We start from the raw sequence: 19,953 nt of genomic DNA, 5'->3' as shown, positions 1-19,953 counted from the left end.
TTATCCTCCAGGCATAGAACATCACATTTCACTCCATCTTGAGCCTTGGTAATAAAAATATCATTTCAAAATGCAAGGTAAATGGTCATATTTGGAAATTGCACCCTGGTCCCTTGGTGAGGGACGGGAGCACTTTTGCCAATTGTCGTCAAAATTTGCAACTCTCGCATCTCAATTCCACTTCAAGGCATTTTAAATATTTTTTCAAACTTGCGCCTTGGCCTCAATTTGTCCAAAATTGGTGAGAAAGGCTAGATAACATGTTAAGCGCTCTGGTCCTTCAGAGAGGGACAGGAGCACTTTTTCAACTTCAAGCTTATCCGTCCTTTGCTAGCTTCCCAAATTATCTTCAATGGGCTAATCATGTCCTCTTCCATTCATTTCAATCACAAACTTGCCTTGTCTTTGCTAGAGATTTACACTTTCTTGGAAAATCGCTCTGGTCCCTTGAAGAGGGACAGGAGCACTTTTGGAAAATCGCTCTGGTCCCTTGGAGAGGGACAGGAGCACTTTTTCATCTTGGCATACTTCTTTGTTCTTTAAACCTCTCAATTGCATCTAAGGCATAAAACATCATTCGTCCTTCCCATCCAAGTCAAGTTTTGCCATAAAATATCAAACAAAGAGGAGAAACTTGAAAAAGTGCCATGGTCCTTTAGTGAGGGACAGGAGCACTTTTTGTCATTTGGGTTGATTTACTCCTTTGTGAACTGCTTAAATTATATTCAATGGACAAAACATGCTTCCCTTGACTTCTTCAAATCGTAAAATTGCTTTAATCTTGCAAAGGTAGTGCAATTTTGAAATTCAAGCTCCGGTCCTTCAGTGAGGGACAGGAGCACTTTTTGCCTTCTAAGCCAAATTGTCTCACTTTTCACCTCGAAATTCCTTTGCTAGGGAAGATTTCATCTTACTTCACGTTACGAATAAGAGTTAATGTCCAAAAAAGGTCTAAAATTGTGCACATAAAGAAAATCGCTCTGGTCCTTCAGTGAGGGACAGGAGCACTTTTTCCCTTCTAGGCAAAAACTCCATCATTTCATTGTTTTTAATCAAGTCTGGATGTTCTATCACGTTCATTTCGACCTCCGCCATGCCTTTGATGTCTCAATTTAGCCAAACAAGGTCAGGAATGACTTAAATAAGCTTTTTCGCCCTGGACCCTTGGTGAGGGACAGGAGCGCTTCGCCTTGGTCCCTTGGAGAGGGACAGGAGCGCTTTTCGCTCTGGATCCTCAGTGAAGGACAGGAGCGCTTTTTGACTTTTTGAACTCTCTATCAGGATAATTTTTATGGAATATAACATTTAAGTATAAGATTTCTTATACTTTAAGTTATATTCCATATATACTTTCAGGATGTTTGAGAGTGGTTTCAGACCTCCAGGAGTTATATTGCAAAATCTAGTTTTTGGAGGTTTTTCAGTTTCTAGACTTAGTCAAATTTTAGGATCAGGACATTCCAGACTTAGCCAAATTTCAGGATTAGGACTTCACTCAAGCCAGACTTGCTATCCATGTGATCCCCTTGGCGACACTCAAAATGCAAAGGCTAACGGACAAAACCCTAAAAGACCTAAAAACAAACCCTAGAAAGCAAAAAAAAGCAGGGGTCACCATTTGCAATGGGGCGATGTGTGAAAACGTCACAATAGGTTGTAGCCTTCTTGATGGAAGAGTTTTGTGGCCATTCTAGGACTTTACCATTCATGAATGTTATTCTGTACCCATCATCTTCAAGTGCAGATATGGAGATTAAGTTCCTCTTGATGCCATGAACGAATAGAACTCCGGTGAGTTGAAGAGACATGCCTGTCTTCAACTTAATGGTGCAGGTACCGACGTCTTTCACTGGATGTGTAGAGTCATCACCAATGGTTACTTCCTCATCAGTTTCTTCTAACATGGAATCCAATAATTCTCTATACCCAGTGATGTGTCTTGAAGACCCACTGTCAATGATCCAGGTGTTAGATTTATTGGATACTTGACTGGAGAGGGCAGAGTAGAATACATGCTTCTTGGAGTCATATTCTTCCCTTTTAACTTTTGCAAATGTAGCTGCTTGTTTGATTCTATTCGGACATCTTGCTGCATAGTGTCCATGTTGATCACACCTAAAGCACTGAATGTGAGAGTTGTCTCTTTTAGATGACCTTTTCTCATGTCGGTTCTTTCTCTTCTTGAAATGTTTCTTCTTGTTTTTCTTGTTGGAGTTGGTATTTAGAACATGGAGATCTTCATCTATGTTCTTTTGTTTGATCCCCTTCTTATTTAGCCTTGACTCCTCTTGAAGACAATCTGTTCTTAGCCTATCAAATTTCGGATATTTAGCTCTTGCACTAATGCCTTGGACGAATGTTTCCCATGTACTAGGCAACCCATCTAGAGCAATGAGCGTTAGCTCTTTGCTCTGGATCTCAAAAGCTCTTTGCTCTGGATCTCATATCCAAACGTTACCAGTTCATCCCTTAGGGCTGATATTTGCATAAAGTATGCATTGATTGACTCTCCTTTGTTCATACTTAAATGATTTATATCCCTTTTTAGAGCTAGGGTTCTACTTGCATTGTTTATCTCAAATGTACTTTCGAGTGCTTTGATCATATGGTAGGCAGTCTCATGCTTTGTTATTATTGGCATGATGTGATTTCTCACTTCATCGACTATGATCTTCATGGCCTTTTCATTTCCCTCAATCCATGTCGATTTGTCAGGTTCATTCTCTGGTTCTTTAGATTCAACTCTTATGAATGATTCAACTTTATTTTCTTTTAGAATCATCGTAATTCTGAACTTCCATGCTGAGAAATTGTCGCCTCCTTCAAGTTTGTCCTCAAATCTGATAGCATTAGCCATGGGAAATATGATGTTAATATCTTCGGTTTGAACTTCTCAAATTTGAATGCCTCAGGTTCGATCAGCGTGGCTCTGATACCATGTAAATGATATTCAAATTTATGTTCAAGTCTGAAGTTGTATAATATTGTTATTCTTTTACTGATATTTTCTGTTGCTTCTTATGTCACAGGTTGCTGAAGATAACATTAATTATTTTCTATGCCTCTACAACATTTCATTGACATATACTTATAGACAATGCCCACTGATCAAGACATGCCTTGACCGGTCATGTCATTTGACATGCCCGATCAAGACATGTCTTGATCGGTGCATAGGCACCGCTTCAGTTAAGTGTTATACCGATAACTATCGGTCACGTCATTTAACATATTAAACCGATTACCAATCGGGTCACGCCAAATAGTATAATTAACCGATTAACAATCGGGTCACACCAAGTAGTATAATCACCCGATAAACAATCAGGTTACGTCAAATAATATAATCATCAGATAACCGATTGGTATAATGTGAGATTAGGATGATAACTATTATAGTTATCATATGATATCATCAATCGATGCTATCATATGATAGCTATGATAGTTATCATAAATCTGGTCTGATCTTATTACAATCACAACATGAGTAATATGATTATAGTATGATCGATTATGCACATAAGATGATTATAACAAGTTCATTTATTTAATCATGAGGTCTACATTTAGATTGTAGTTATATCGATAAGGTAGATGATTGAATGAGAGATAAATGAAGTCTCTCATTCAATCATTTATCTTACTGAAGCTACTAAGATTCAACACATGCCATTCCCTATTTTTTTTGTCCCCATCATTTGATCCATATACCCCTGCCGATGTCTTTTTTTTTACTCTCCTTTAATTCCTCTTTGGCTAGTCACACCCTTGCCCCAAAGGGTCATGTCAGATTCACTGCCGGTTCCAAAGAAAGGCTACGTCTCTTGTATAGAGACGATGAGAAATAAGACCTCCCGATAAGTAAAGGGAGTATAACATCAGTTAGTAATATATAAGTTATATATTTATAATTTCAAATATATAAATTATGTTTACAATGCAAAATACGTAAAATATAATATTAATTTATTTTATTTGAGTAGTAAATATTAATAAACAATAATTAAATAATAAATAAATTTTAAATAATCATTCGTTGATAATTATTATTAATTAATAAAATAATTGTTTCATCTAGGATATATATATATATACATGACAAACATCAAAAAACAACCTTCACGACCTTCTTTGCTTCAGGCTTCCTACAATACGGGCTCTATAACCATCTTTCACTCATAAACATCCTCTTTAGGTTGGGCAATGCACGTAATATGCTCTGTAAGTTGAGGAAATTCGTGGCAAAACGTGTGACTCCTGAATGCACAAGATCCTTACCATCAGTGTGTTGTCTCATAACCTCCAAAACCCATGTGTGGTTGTAGATGTACTTTGTGATTTCCCTTCCATCTTCAACCACATTCATCACCCAACTAAGTTTCCCTATGTCCTCGAGGAGTAAATCAAGGTAATGAGCAGTACAAGGGCTCCAAAATAATGACGGATGCCTAGCTTGTAGAAGTTTACCGACTGCCACATATGCAGTTGCATTATCGGTCACAACCTGAACAACATTCTGCACTCCCACTTTGGTCACCACCTCATCCAACATGTTGCACAAGGTTTCTGCATTCTTCACTTGATCTGAGGCATCAATCAATTTTAAAAATATCACCTGTCCCCCTAAAGCAACTAGAAAGTTTATGAGTGTCCTATTCCTACTATCCGTCCACCCATCAGATAAAATGGTGCAGCCATTCCTTTCCCAATTCCTCCTTTGTTGTTCCACCAGCTGATGTGTGTTTTGGACCTCATCCTGCAATAATGGACCACTCAACTCATAATGACTTGGGGACTTGAACCCCTTACCAGAAATGGTCAATCCACTGACCATTTGCTCCCAATATGGACTCTCAATAATACTAAACGAAATATTGTTGTAAAACCAAAATCTAGCCACTGCCGCTCTTGTTCGCTGATGCACTTCCTTATTCCATGAAGTGCCTAACAATCCAGGTTGTGCACCAGGAGTGTTACGAGGAATGAAAAAACCAGACATATTCCTACCCACCCCAATATTTTATGACTCTGTAGAACTGATATTCCTTGTTGGGGCTGCCATTGCCTCTGCTGTCCTCTTTTTTTCTACCTTCTTTTGCTCAAATTCTGAAAGTCTTGCTTTTGCCTCCCTTTGAACCTCTTTAGGACAATTGTCACATACCGTAATATTTTGTCCACTGATCTGTGCAAGGTGAATTTTGAATCGGTATATGCCACCGGTCATAGTTTTCGTGCAATGGTTACAAATAACCTCACCTTCCACTGCACCTGGTGTGCCATGTTTCCACATAGGATTCCTCTTTCTACAACCACCTCTACTTGTACCACCTCTAGTTGCAAAAGCCATTGTCTTTTATACAAATTCGAAAGAAACCTATCAAAAGAGATCAAACATGGATCAATAAATATAAATTGAAGATGAACACAAACTAAAATTGGACAATTTAGCATGGTCACGACTCACAGCCAAAGTACCAAACTACATAATCCAGATAAATGTCTCATCAAGCTAATTGTAGGTGCCTCCATTATCAATTAGATACCTCTCAAGTCTGTTATTTTTAAACCACTATTGCAGTTTGTAGATCGTGAATACAGTTTATTATTACACAGTGACACACCACTATTAGTAATTTATTACTATTATTACACAATACAGTGTATTGTGTAATAAATTAAATTTTAATAATAGTGTCTGTGTAGTAAACTGTAAATTAATAATAGAGTAAGTAAGATAATAATAGTAAATTAGAGTCTTAGGAAACTATAGTAAACTACAGTCTTAGGAAAACTACAGTATAATAATAAATATACAACACAGTATGAATTTTAATTAAAAACTACTGCAAATTAATAGTTAATAAAAAAATTGCTCATTCGTGACTGAATTTTACAGTGCAAATTAATTTTGTGACATTTTTTTATTCATACCGTGTTGCAGGAAAACTACTGTAAATTAATAATATACAGTTACACTATTAATAAATATTGATCCAATTTGGGTGTGACTGTAAATTAATAATATACAGTATACTCTATTATAAAAAATATACACTATTATTAAATATTGATCCAATATTGATTCTTATTTGGGTGTGACTGTAGGTCGACATAGATACATATGATACAATTATTAAGCTCAACAAAATTATTAATATGTATTATGAATGCTGTCGAAATTTCGAATCATGAATGAGCAAAGAAAATAAATAAAAACATGTAACACAATATGAATGCCGCGTCGGTGGGGAGGCTGCAGTCAAACCTCCAAAGTCGAAACCGGCGAATTTGCCCCTTTTTTTGTTTTTAACTTTAAACTTTTTACTTTTTAGGGTTGCGGCTCCATCTTTTTTCAATGTGCGATTTTTATTAGTTTTTCGCGATTAAATCGCGATTTTCAATGCACACGATTCACGATTTTTAATGAAAAAATCGTAGACGATTTTTTGGACGATTAAATCGGTGGGCTGAAAGCCTCGGGATATATCGCGATTTTTGCAATTTTCTGCCGATTTTTTCATCTTTGCTCAATACAAGTCTAGAGGAATTTCCTCTAAATTTGCTTAATCCTATCTGCAATAAAAGCATGAATTTTGAACAAGGAAAGGTAGTAAACAAGAATATTTTGAAGTGAAGCCTTACGATGCCGAAGTTTTCCAACTTGGCTAAGAAGCTTACCCTTCCAACTGTTAGGATTTAGGTGCCATCAACCTTGTAAATCCTTGAACTATTTGGTCCCCTAATGTTATTTGTAATTTACCCATAAGAGATGAAATCATTTAACTAATGGTGGTAAAAGAGCCAATGTAAAGACAAAGTTATAGTTACCGTTTGGACATTGGGAAAAGGACAAAATAGCTAGGTGTCCACTTTGGAATCTTCTAATTTGGGTTTGTTGGACAGATGTATGATGTTGTAAGAGCATCTATGACCGTTATGACAAATGTCATAAGATACTATGAAAGCATTTATGACAAAATATTGCTATCTTGGTCCATAGGCACCCAAGTTGGTAAGATGCCTTATGACAACTATAAGAGCATCCCTTATGACAACTATAAGAGCATCTATAAGTGGGCTATATTGGGCTGCATGCATGATTCCAAGAAGGTAGGCGTGGGATTTTTCAAGTGGTTTTGTTGCTTGTTGTTTTGTGATACCATAGTGGTATTCACTCGTAGAAGCTTCTATAAAATGGGGTGTTGAGCTAGTGGTTTGCATCAAGTTTTGTTCAGCTGTGTAGGTGTCTAGGTGTTGCCGGATTCTACAGAGATCTTTGGAGAAGTGTATTGTTGTGTAACGTCTCATTTGATTAGTAATATATACTTGCCTCTCTTACTGTGGTGGAGTTTTTAACTTTTTCCCCTTAGGGGTTTCTCCATGTATATATGATGTTATTTGAATTATGTTTTTCTCTTTCTTTCTTTGATTTTGCAATCACATTCTTTAAGGGTTACTTTAAGATTTTGATTTTCAAACACTTTGTTTGAGTTCATATTGCAAGCTTTTTCACCTTGTTAATCAACACCAAACAACCATCTTTTTTTGAACCCTTTCAACTATACTACTTCAAAAAATATTTGAATGCTTCTTAGTAATCAAAAGCACACCAAGGTAGGTAGCCGGTAGGACAGCAGTTTGACAACCTATAGTTGTTGATCAGAGTTGAATTATAACATATTTTTTTGTTATAGTTGATGTGTTGCCTAGAGGCCTTATCATAGTCCTCCAAAATAGATTTCTAGTGACCGGCCTCAACCACTGAAGCATCCCCGAAAACAATATCATCATCCACAAATTGTTGATGAGGAGGCAATAAAGAAGCAACTTTAACTCCCTTTAGCAATCTTGAGTCAAGCCTCTTTTGAAGATTCCTTCCGAGCACTTCAATAACAATTATAAAAAGATATGGTGAGAGAGGATTACCTTGCCTAAGCCCTTTGCCACACAAGAAATAACCCCTAGGAACTTAACTAACAAGAATAGAGCACTCCAGGGTAGAGACACAAGAATTGATCAAGTTCAAAATTCTGCCTTTGAAACCAAACTTCTGCAAAACAGCCATCAAAAAAGGCCCTGAAACCCTATTATAGGCCTTAGAAATATCCAATTTTGAAACCATACCCTACTTTTTGCTATACTCCATAGAATGTAAATATTTATGAATGGATAAAGCAACATCCAAAATTTGTCTGCCTTTGACAAATCCCTTTTGATTGGGAGAGATCAGCCAATGAAAGATAGATTTTTACCTATTAACAATGAGTTGAGAGAAAATCTTGTAGACAATATTACAGCTTATCAGTCGGTAGTCTTGCATAGAGGAAGCTTCAGCTTTCTTAGGTATTAAGACAATAAAAGTGGAAGTTAATTGATTTAGAAGTTTGTCCAATCTAAACAAAATGCCTGGCAGCATTGAGAAGATCAATTGAAATAACATACCAAAAATCTTGAAAGAATGAGGGAGGAAACCCATTAGGCCTGGGAGCTTTATACAGTCCAAAGAGAACACAGCACTTCTAACTTCTTTCAACAAGATGCATTTCCCTAGATCCTTAAGGTCCTGGTCAGTCAGCATATTAGGAATAACATCAATCAAATCTTCCACACCCAAGAAATGAGGATTTGAGTCAGCAAAAATTTCCTTAAAAAAAGAAACAGTAGCCTCAGCAATATCATCTTCCTCAGTTAGGTCAGTTCTTTTTCAAGAGTCAAGTTCCTTATCATATTCCTCCTATGTTTCATAGTGGATTGATGGGAAAAGTTTATATTCTTGTCTCTCCTTTAGCCATTAAATCCTAAATTTTTGTTTCCAGAAGACTTACTCAATATTTGAAAGTCTAAGTCTAAACCACTCAAAGTGCAGCTCTCTTTCTTTTGTACATGTTTCCATATCAATCTTTCCTTCCTCCATTTGCCCCTGAATGCCTTTTAGATCTTTGATAGTGATTTCATTTTTATGAAATATATTCCCAAAAGAGATCATATTCCAACCTTTGACCTTTTCTTTAACAATTTTTATCTTCTTAACTAAGCAATACATCAAAGTACCATGACAAGGACTCTAAAACAAACTTTTAACAAGCTCTTTAAACTCACGGTGAGAAGTCCACATAATTTCATACTTGAAAGGAAAAGGACCCTTAACAGCCATCATCCCAATTGAGTAAAATAACATTATGATCAAAACCAGTCCTAGGGAGCCCCGATAAAGAAAGTCTAGGAAGAATATTCCAACTGTTGGAAATCAGGAACCTATCAAGTTTAACTTGAATGTGATTTATTCCTTGCCTCTTATTAGACCAAGTGAACAGAGATCCTTGCAAATCAATATCAATAAGCCCTACTAATGAGAGAAAGCTAGCAAAATCAATCATATTATCTGAAAAGTCATCTATACCACCCAATTTCTTAGAAGGAAACAGGAGCGTATTGAAATCACCTCCAAGCATCTATTTTTCCAGTTTGTCTAGCAAAACTCAAAGAGGACAAGGAATCCGATAACTTTTTTCTCACAACCCTCGACTTAGGAGCATAAATATTAACCAAATTCCATTTGACTGAGTTATACGAATCTTCCATGGAGATCATCAAGTTGTTCTTGTAATGAGGCATTTTAACAACTATAAATCTAGCAGGATCCCACAAGGTAGCAATACCTCCAGAAGCCCCTTCAGTCGAACAAACACGATAATAAGCTGATTGCCAAATATCCTTAACAGCTATGTCACTGTATTCGCCGAATTTCAGCCATGGAATTCGAAATTCGGCAAACCTCAAAAGTTACCCAAAAGTTCGCTGAAATTCGTCGAATATTCATATCTGTAATGTACGCTATGTTTATTTAATTATATTTGACGAAAAATGTTTTCTAAGGCTTCATTCCACTCAGGTGTTTTTTTTTCCTCCTGTTTTATCCAGCGTGTCATTTTATCTATGGTTTGCAGGGCTCCGCGAAGTATTTGCCAATGTCGTTTGGTTTGCAAGGCTCTGACATGGATGGTTTCTTCCGGACCTCCGATAACCCTCTTCGCCTCCAATGTATTATTTTTAATATGTTCTTAATAACATTAAATTTTTATTATGTTTTTATAAATTTTTTTATTATTCATTTATATCATGTTTTCATATATTGTTAATATTATTATATATGTAATATATTAATTTTATTTATATTTATTAGTTTTTATTGTTTAATATAAATATATATAAATAAAATTGTATATTTATAATGCAGAAAATATATTATATTAATATACTTTTATACTTTTAAATTTATAAAGGCGAATTTAGTGCCAAATCTTTTTTCCGAATATTTTGCCTTTGCCGAACTTAATCCAAATTTTATGGTTGCCAAACTCGAATTCGAATTCGAATGTGGTGACTTAGCTTAACAGTCTGAACAGAAGTAGTCTCCTGCATCTTAGTTTCCTTAATATGGAGGATGCCAACTTTCAGCTTTATTATACAACTCTTTAAAAGATGCTACTTAAAAGGACTATTCAGACCTCTAATCTTCCAACAATGAATACGTAAAGAGTAACAGTGCTGTTATACATTTATTATTTATTATTTTTTTGTGTTACATTGTCTTGTTTGACCATGAAACTTTGACATTTCAAATTTTGGGAGTTTGAGGGTCATATCACATACGCAATGTTTGAAATTTTGAATTATTTAAATTATGAGATTTCCACAATCCATAATAATATGTATAGCTGCTTTCTGGATTTGATTTTGTGAATTTTTTTTGCATCAAAAAGTCACACAACCAAATCCAGAAAGCAGCTATACATATTCTGAATTATGACAAATTGATTATCAAATTAGGCTTTTGTGTTCTCTAAATGCATTAATTTTTTTTCTCTTTTCTGTAAATGTGATAATTTTTTGGGTGCAATTTGCCAAGTCTTGAGAATGAGTCAACTTTTTGTGCTGCCAAGTCAGTGTGGAGTCCACATTTTCGATCTTTGATTTAGAGGCAATCCTTGTGTTGCTGGGATCCCCTGTTAAAGGCAATTGGGGTATCCCTCATTGGAGATCTTAGAGCATAAAGTTGTGTGGCTAATAAGCATGGCTGTGCATTTGAGTCCCACATACCAAATCAAAGTAAAATAGTAGCATGGTTTATCTTTTCTAGCAAATTTTTACACAAAACTTACATTTATAATTCACAATAAGCATATGGAGATTTTCACAAGATGTGAGAGAAAAATTCACGTGTTATGAGTTGATATCATAGTGCAGATGGCTTTTTCTGTGTGGAAGCCCAAACATTAGATCACTTCTGTCCCAAGATTGTCATCATTATAAATACCATCTACAGTGCAATTGTTGTTCGATAAAGTGAACTAGGAACAAAGATTGTGAATTAGGTCAAAGTGCTTGTCCCAAGATCAACTATCTGTAAGTTATAATATTATTGTAATCTTATGAAAGGAGGGAAGCCACCTGATGAAATGTGAGTTAAAAAAACTAACTCTGTGCAGTGCCGATGGATATCAGGTGATGGCATGGCCATGAAACTGACATTTTAATTTTAGGCTTGGAATAAGAAATAACTTATTACATGCTTAGGAATGGTCATATGTAATATCATAAACATCTTAAGGCATTTTTTCCGTTTATATCAAAACATTTACAACTGAGATATTTTGAAATTTCAGAAGGTATGAAATAAATAATTTCTTTATAGTTTTTTAATTTTTAAATTTTTTTATCATGTCTTCACTGGAAAATACAGATTTTGAAGCATAAAGCTTACTCACCAGGATGCTGCCTTTTACTAACTTTGATGATGAGTTTTAAGTTATGCTGTTTTCTTTTTGGCAAGTTTTATATGGAACCTACAAGCTTAGAAAATTGGTATATGCTATGTTTTGCATGGTTTCGTGTTAATTTTATGAAAAGATGTCAATGGCTTATTGTGATGTTTGGGCTTTTCTAGGTTCAGCGACTTGCTTCAATTTATCGCTTGAAAAGTGGACGACAAGGTTCTGGCAAGAAAAGGTACATGCATATCTACATTTTGAAAATATACTGTTTTAGCATCTGTAAGACAATAAATATTTCTCTTTTGTCTGGTTGTATGAGAGTTATCTTTGGGGTTCTTTAGTGACATAACCATTACAATCTTTTTTTTGTTTTCTTCACATTCATTCCATTTTAGTGCTTTTTCAGTTTTTTGGAATTGAATAGTGTGAGGCCAGTTTTATGTTCTGAAGCCCTTTCAATAATGTCTTTGTGCAGGTAAAATAAATTGGAATCTAGTAAGTTTGACCTTTTGGAAAAGTTTCTACCTATTGTCATGACATGCATAATAATTGGTTTTCAGTGGATGAATTGAACACTGATTTAGTACGAGAATAATGAATTTTAATATATTCTACCAGAAAATATTTTTCTCTACAAGTATTGTTTAGAATATGCATGCTAGGGTAATTATGCTAGTCAGTAGTTTCTCAAGACAGCTTAAACTCTATCATTGTATTTTTGACAAGCCAAAAATGATGTTATTTTTATTAGACATCATGGAAGCAGTGTTTATAATTTTTGGGCAAAGGTGGGTTTTTGAAAGGGCGAAAATCTTTTACATGGGCTAAATCAGATACATTAAAGCTCCACAAACTACTGAGATAAAACAACAATTAACAGAAACCAGCTACAAGTACCACATGTAGCTAAAGAAGAGGACATGAAGCATCGAATCATGATGGCTTAAAGCCAAAGGACTCCGAAGGGCATTGCATTCTATCCAAAGTTTTCTTTGTAGGACCAAAACTAAAGCCCTTCTCTACCAAATTAACAGACAGCATGGTTGAATCCCACAAACACTAGGGGTTCTCAACCCCAAATTTCTCAAAGCGTTAACAGATGAAGGCCCAATGATAGGGGATCAAACCTTAACCCTAGAGATGTAACTCACCATAACATCCATTTCTTTCGAAATGTCAAGAGTATGGATGACCTTAACTGATAATGCCTGAGCTGCTAAATCTTGAAGCGGACAGGAAATCCTCTTACTTAAAAGCTTCTACAAACCAAATTTGGGGTTGCAAGTTATTGAAGAATGATCTGATTTTCAGCAGATGAAACGAATTACTTTAGAATCTTCCACCTATATATGTTGCTTCCTAATGCTCAACGATAAAGCAATTGAAGATGGGAGTGGTTTGTCTGTATCAGCAAAAGACATTGCTTTTGTTTCTCTAAGTTTCCAGTACGAGGGGATGTGGGGCTGGGTTTGGCAAAAAAATTCTAAAATTTTGGGGATGGCTTTCATAAAAAGTTTTAATAAAAAAGTTAAAAACTAAAAAGAGATACATGTAAGTTAAACTAAACAATGCCAGGGACCAATTCAAATTGTTGAATCATGATTGAATTTCATACATCAAAATAACAATATGTATAATTAATATTTGAATATCAATGATCATTCATAAATCATCGTAGTAGCTGAAAATTGGAATCCATTGCAAATTGAATATACAAATAAGTTGAAAGTTCAAAGGACCAATTGGAGTCACATCATACAAGTGACAAGCATCTGAATGAGAAAATTAGATTGCCAAAGCAATATCTATAGTTGTTTTTGTTTGAGCAGAAGGCTCAAAAATCAGAATCATCATCATCTGCAGCTGCATATATGGGAATCCTCATCAATGGATCTATTTCCTCCAATCCCATCGACACATTGTGGTCATCATCAAGTTGTTGTGGCTCCTTAGGCTCTATGCCCCACCTTTGTGTTGGGCTCTGCCTATACAAAGATGTTTTGCAGTGAGCCGGACACAAGGTACTATGCACTGCAACGAGTGTTTTTGTTAATGCATGGTAGCTTATGCAAGATAAGATATTTCTAACCTTCCTTGTTCTGTTATTTACATGCTTCATGTCTAAACTTATATTGCATATGATTATCGGATTTTACAAACATTGCTTAGCATATTAAATGCTATAAGTTATCGGGTTATTAGCCGATACATACTTGCTATCGGGTGCGTAACAATTGGCACCGATCCACATCTGTTATCGGGCTTAATCATCGGGCATATTTGTTATCGGGCTTAATACATACACCGCTTCATTTGGAATTAACAGTGGTTAACAACTGCACCGGTTGGATTACATACATCGTGCATTTTGAATTATCGGTGTTTACATGAACCGATTCATTATCTTGATCAATCATTATATTATATTACAATATGCTATCGAGGTTTTGAACCGATAAACAGCCTTGTGTTAATAGTATAATTACAAAGGCACCGATCAATGGGTGCATTGATCGGTCATGCCTAAAAGGCATGACCGGTCAATACACCAATTGACCGGTTGCCTAAATGATATTTATACCAATTGAATTCATTTGGAGGAGACATAGAAAACATAAAATGATCTCTCTCTTTCAGACCTGCAGATAAAATCAGAATTATTAGACTTCAACATAATTCCTCATATACATTTATAGCATACATAGTTCATGACTTGTTCTTTAATTGAAATTGAAATAACTTTACAGTTTTCACTCTCACAGCGTTAAGTCCGTTCGTCTTTAGAGAGTGGATAAAGCTATATGTGGATCACTCCCTCTTAGTAGCAGGGGAATTAGAGTGAAGATGATTGGTGAGTCTGTGGACTCCTGGAGGTCTATAGATTGTCCACCAACTAGCTAGCTTATACAGTGCCAAAGTGCCTCTGTTAATCCTTGCCAAAGTCTTGTAACCATCTAGTTCCATGAACTTAAACAACTCATTTCTGATCAATGAAGCTTCCTCTAAATTATGCATTTTTTTGAAGGCTTTAATGAGGCCATTCCTTACCCATGATCATTATTAGGAAGAAGTCTACTGCTATGCCCCTAACCCTATAGTGTGTATAATGTTATGAGTAGTCGGCTTGTGGCTACTTTAACTCTTATATAAGCTACGTAATCATTAATGTAATCATATATATGTATTTATGTTCTAGGAGTTATATTTAAGTATCTAATCTGGCCTAGGTAGTGCCCAAGGCATAAGTATGGTATATATATATGAGGTATAGGCTAGTTATTATCATCATGTAGAGTATTGAGTTCTTATTGAAGACTATTGGAGGTATCCCCCTCAAAGTGGATTAGAATATTGCCCACTCAAAGTGGCATATTATTATCAAGTATTTGCAGCAAATTTCCTATTATATTCATCTTGTGAAAGTTATTTCATTACATCTACCAACTCTTTCCACATACCATTTTGGATTCAAAGTATATGCAGCCATGTGTAGAAAATTTTCAACTTCTCACACCTTTTCTAGATGATGGGGTGACTATGCTCATTGTGCAACTCTAGGGTGGGTCTTTTGCACAAATTGCAGTCTTCATTTGGCGAAGCATGCTATAAATGCACTCATAGATCTCTTCAAGACTAGGACTCTTAGAATCCATTCGATGACAATGAAAACAGGTTATACAAAAGATGTGATGTATCTCACATTGAACATATTTTTGATTGGGTTCAGTGAGGTTCCACTGCACTTACCCCAAATGATAAAATGAAGGTGGTCTACTTGAACCTTCTGGTGTACTAGAAATTGATGGTGCAATGATTTCTCTTTGAGCTAATTTGATCATCTCAACTCTCATTTCAAGTGAGTTTCTCACAGGCCCCAACTTCTTTACCAAGGATACGCAAAAAGTGTGCATTGATCCTTGTCATGCTGCCATTCCAACCATTTGGGCAATTGTCGCATTTCTATTATCAATTTCCACCTGAATTAGGTTCTCTATTTGTGTCAACTATTGTTGCTAACTGCTGTAATGGATTATTTCTGCTAAATGGCCCCTTGGCAAATTGTGATAACTTTGAAGGGCAATTGTATTTCAATCACTCGCAGTTGAACTGTCTCTGGTTCTGCTTGGGGATTGTATTTGGCTGCATGCAATCAATTCCTCATCAATTTCATTCTTGAAATCAAAATCAGCATTAACACTGAATGTATTTATCTTGACTCAGGAAATCTGAAATGGATGCAGGATAAAAGAACTAGGTGTTACTGTTATAACAATAATAAATATATTATATAAAACGAAAATGAATGCTTGTAACAGGACAATGCTGACAACAGCTTGATTCTGGTTGATAACTGCTTGTAATTCATGACCATTGTTATTAACTTTATTCAACAACAAGAAATTGATGATCTAATGACACCTGAAAATAGTAGAGATGTATGTTTAAAAGAAGTCAGAAATTTTAGTAATTTAGAAAGATCTCTGCTTTCTTCTTGAATCAAAAGGGTTCACGGAATCTGAACGGAGAAACAAGGGAGGTGTTAACAATTGGTTTCGCTTTGCAAAAAAGTTAAATGTTGAGAATACTGTTTAGACCAGGGTGGCACTGGGGGCATTCTGTTCCTGTCTATGCGTCCCTGAGATGTTCTTCATTGCAGGGGCGGTGGAAAACTATTGGGGAAGTGTTCCCATGGACTACTGGCAAAAACACAAAATCTAGCAAAGAGCAGCTGTGACCTATATGTTGTAACTGAATCAATAGGCGTGAGCTGACCAATAGAGTTTGCAATACCAATCAACACATCCTCCTCCGAGAACTCCAAAGACCACACCAAAAGCTGGACTCAAATGGGGATCGTAGAAAAGGAAACCAATGCTGGATCAAAACCCAGCCTCCATTTGTAAAGGTGGAATCCATTTTTACCCATAAACCACGGTCCACCTGTGAGGGTCTAGGACAGTTCTCATTGGACAAGAAGGAAACAAGAAAATTCCCTTCACCATAGCTGAGACCTCAATGTGCCTACAAAGGTTCCATTTTTCAAGACACACTTTCTAACCACATCAATTTTACATCTAAATTCGAAAAATTTACCAGTGAGGTTTCATTTAAACAATAGCGATCAGGTGTTTGGAAGTAATTTTGCATGAATATTAAAAATGGTATCTGTATTTCATTTTCCATACGAACAAGGGATTTAGTATTCCTGTTCTTTTGCCTATCTAACAAGGGATTTAGTATTCCTGTTCTTCTTTTGCATATCTAACAAGGGATTTAGTAATGTTATATGATTGGGGAATTAGAAGTGTTTACAGTCAGTTTTACATCTGTGATGTTTTTTAGTTTTTCATGTTAATATCCTACAACGCGAATGGCTTTACAGGATTGTGACGGTGACTCGCACAAAACACACGTGTATGCCGTCTGCCAGTGACAAAAGCCGATTGTTGAAGGTAATTTGGTCTGTTTCGATATTAGTTATGTCTAGTTCATTTTGTACCTTTTGGCTTAGTCTAATCATTAATTCTTATCATTCAGTTAATAAGGTTATAAGTAAGTGTACCAAGATGTATTTGCAATCGATCAAATGTTTATACCGAGCTCATGTATTATCGTTTGCCAGAAATATTTATAGAAGCGTAGGTTTCCATGATTGTTTGCATAAGAGAGATCGATATAGAAAATTAGCCTCGGTGGTTGTCATGCAGTTTGCAACCACTAATGGATATTCTAAACTCTGAGTTTGTTCGATGCACCTTGTAAAAGGATGACATGCATGAAGATACAATTAGTTAACTGAAAACCTTATATACAAATTTGCTTTAACAAAGATTATTATTTGATGTCAATGTCTAACAAGTCGTCAAGGTGTATGGGCATGTATAGATTATTTGGCATGTTTGTCTCATTTGCGTCAGATATTAGTGTTTTGTTTGGTCTAGTGCTTCACTTTTTTATTGGGACAAGTATTTTTTGACATTATGATTTTTGTATCTGTAGTTGTTGGGTGATGGTTGGGAATCAGACGAAGTAAGTTATAGAAGCTCGTTCAACAAGGCAAAGCCCTCTTCAGAAAAAAATCGAATGGATGCTAAAGGAAGGCGTGCTGCTCGCAAAGCTTATTGCAGCATGAAACATGATGAATCCTTTTTCCGCGAATTCAAGAGTACTCCATCTAAGATTGTCTATGTTCATTCGGGTAACACTGCTGTGTCTGGCAATAAAAAGGTGGGTACCCTTAAAAAGAGTGAGAGGAGACGTGTTACTGACTATGCAAACCAGCCAATGTCGTTTGTTTCTAGTGGCACGATGGAACCAGATGCCGGCATTGCTGAAACATCTGTTTCGTGTGTAAATATAGCTGAAATAAATGTTAAAGCCCATCAAAATGGGTTGAGCTTAGAAAGAAAGGTTTCAGTAAGTTCATCCAAAATGGGTAGTTTCGAAGTTCATACAAAAGGTTTTGGGTCTAGAATGATGGTAAAAATGGGCTTCGTTGAAGGGACTGGCCTGGGGAAAGATGGACAAGGTATTGTCCAACCTATTGAAGCAATAAAACGACCAAAATCACTAGGCTTGGGCTTGTAATTTGTATTACATTTTGGCTGACAAATTGTGTATTCATTATTCTCTAAAATATTGATATTTGCATTTAAAAACGTTTCCAGTGGCTTTGGATGATATTCTTTTCCATTAGGAGCCGTGGAAAATAAATAGATGATCCTGTGAATACTTCTAACATGTGATGCAAGCAACAAGACAGAGATTTCCTTAAACATGGCTGAGCATTAGTGGGTTATTCTTACATTCTTTTAAGTTGTAAATGGATATATGAAACTTATATATAAAATACAAAATATTCTATTTTTATCATATTGATTGTTTTAAAATTATAAAATTTAAAGTGTAATTTATTATAATTTTGTATCACAGTATTATTTTAGCAAATTTTGAGATGTTCATTAATTATATAAGTTTAAGTAGCTTCTATAATAAAGATAAATGAGTAAAATAAATAACTATATTAATTATAGTATGATTGTGTGTCTGATCTTAATTGAACTTTTTGTCTTATTGCTACTAAATTGGAGACATGATTCTTTGAATCTCATGTCACTATCACATTGTAATTGAGTCAATATTGTGTAGTAAAATACTTGTTACCATCAACATTTTTTCTTTAAAAAGAAGTTTGTTGGTTTTGTGTCGTGTTTTGTCTTATTATTTTTTTGGCATTATAAAGTGCATTCAAATCTTAGAATTTTTTGTTTCTAAAAGTATGTAGCAATCACAAACATGCATATAAAGTTTGAATATTTAGATGTCAAAGAATATATTAGAAGTTGATATAGAATAATGGATCTTGCAAGATGTCATTATGTAGGATTTTTGTCATGTACTCTCAACGAAAGCTTGAAAAATAGAAGAAAGAGATTTCTGAATAGTTTTTGTGGTGCAAGTAGAAATAAGAACAATTGCGATCCAAATTTAAATAGCAATGATCATAAATGAGAGAGGGAGGGGCAAGAATGGAGCTAGGAAAATTTCGTTTGTATAAAAAATTGGCAAGGATCCACCTCGCTTAAGCAATTAACAGATGGCGCTAGCAAAACTCAATTTGAGCATTGGTGATATGATGCTTGTTTTGAAGTCAAAGAATAATAATACAATAAATGCACGTGACATATGGCATAAATGATAAAATTGATTATAATGAGCACACATGGACTTCAAATGTAATGGTGTGCATAGCTAGGCTAACAAATAAATATCGTCATCAATAAATGTCATAAGTTAAAGTATGTTACTGATGTAAACTTAAGGTAGTAGTGAATGTGCGACCTATGAAAAAGTGATCATGTGATCATCAATAATTTCATTGTCCTTGGAATTTTGTTTTCTATGTTTAAGGTTCGTATATATGTATATGTCGATGTAAAATATATCATAAATAAGCATAGATATATATACTTTGGTAATATATGAACACTAAACAATGTGATGGAAACTTTTAATAAGTGAACATGAAGTTTCATCAAGATTAGGCTCAAGTTCAATGTTAGTCTAACCATTGGGTCATGTCCTTGGGTTTGTAGCCTATTGCATGATGACTTCTAGTCTATTGTGGTTCAATAAATCATCAAGGATATTGCTTGTTTTTGCCTTGTTTAGTGTC

At 35.3% G+C, this 19,953-nt stretch overlaps 1 protein-coding gene across 3 annotated transcripts in view; it reads left to right on the top strand.

Annotated features, from left to right (window-relative positions):
* LOC131045282 (uncharacterized) overlaps positions 1-18,650 on the top strand; it is a 96,313-nt gene extending 77,663 nt beyond the window's left edge. For all 3 annotated transcript variants that reach the window (XM_057978840.2, XM_057978842.2, XM_057978841.2), the window contains 3 exons: positions 11,951-12,012; positions 17,161-17,230; positions 17,778-18,650. In XM_057978840.2, coding sequence (XP_057834823.1) covers positions 11,951-12,012; positions 17,161-17,230; positions 17,778-18,365 — 720 coding nt within the window. In that variant the 3' untranslated portion in view covers positions 18,366-18,650. The remainder of the gene's footprint in view (positions 1-11,950; positions 12,013-17,160; positions 17,231-17,777) is intronic.
* Positions 18,651-19,953: the final 1,303 nt, after the last annotated feature.

Source organism: Cryptomeria japonica, chromosome 9 (assembly GCF_030272615.1).
Source record: "Cryptomeria japonica chromosome 9, Sugi_1.0, whole genome shotgun sequence".
Lineage (NCBI taxonomy): Eukaryota > Viridiplantae > Streptophyta > Pinopsida > Cupressales > Cupressaceae > Cryptomeria > Cryptomeria japonica.
The sequence above is the reverse complement of the archived record's forward strand: the minus strand, read 5'-3'. Positions and strand labels throughout refer to the sequence as shown.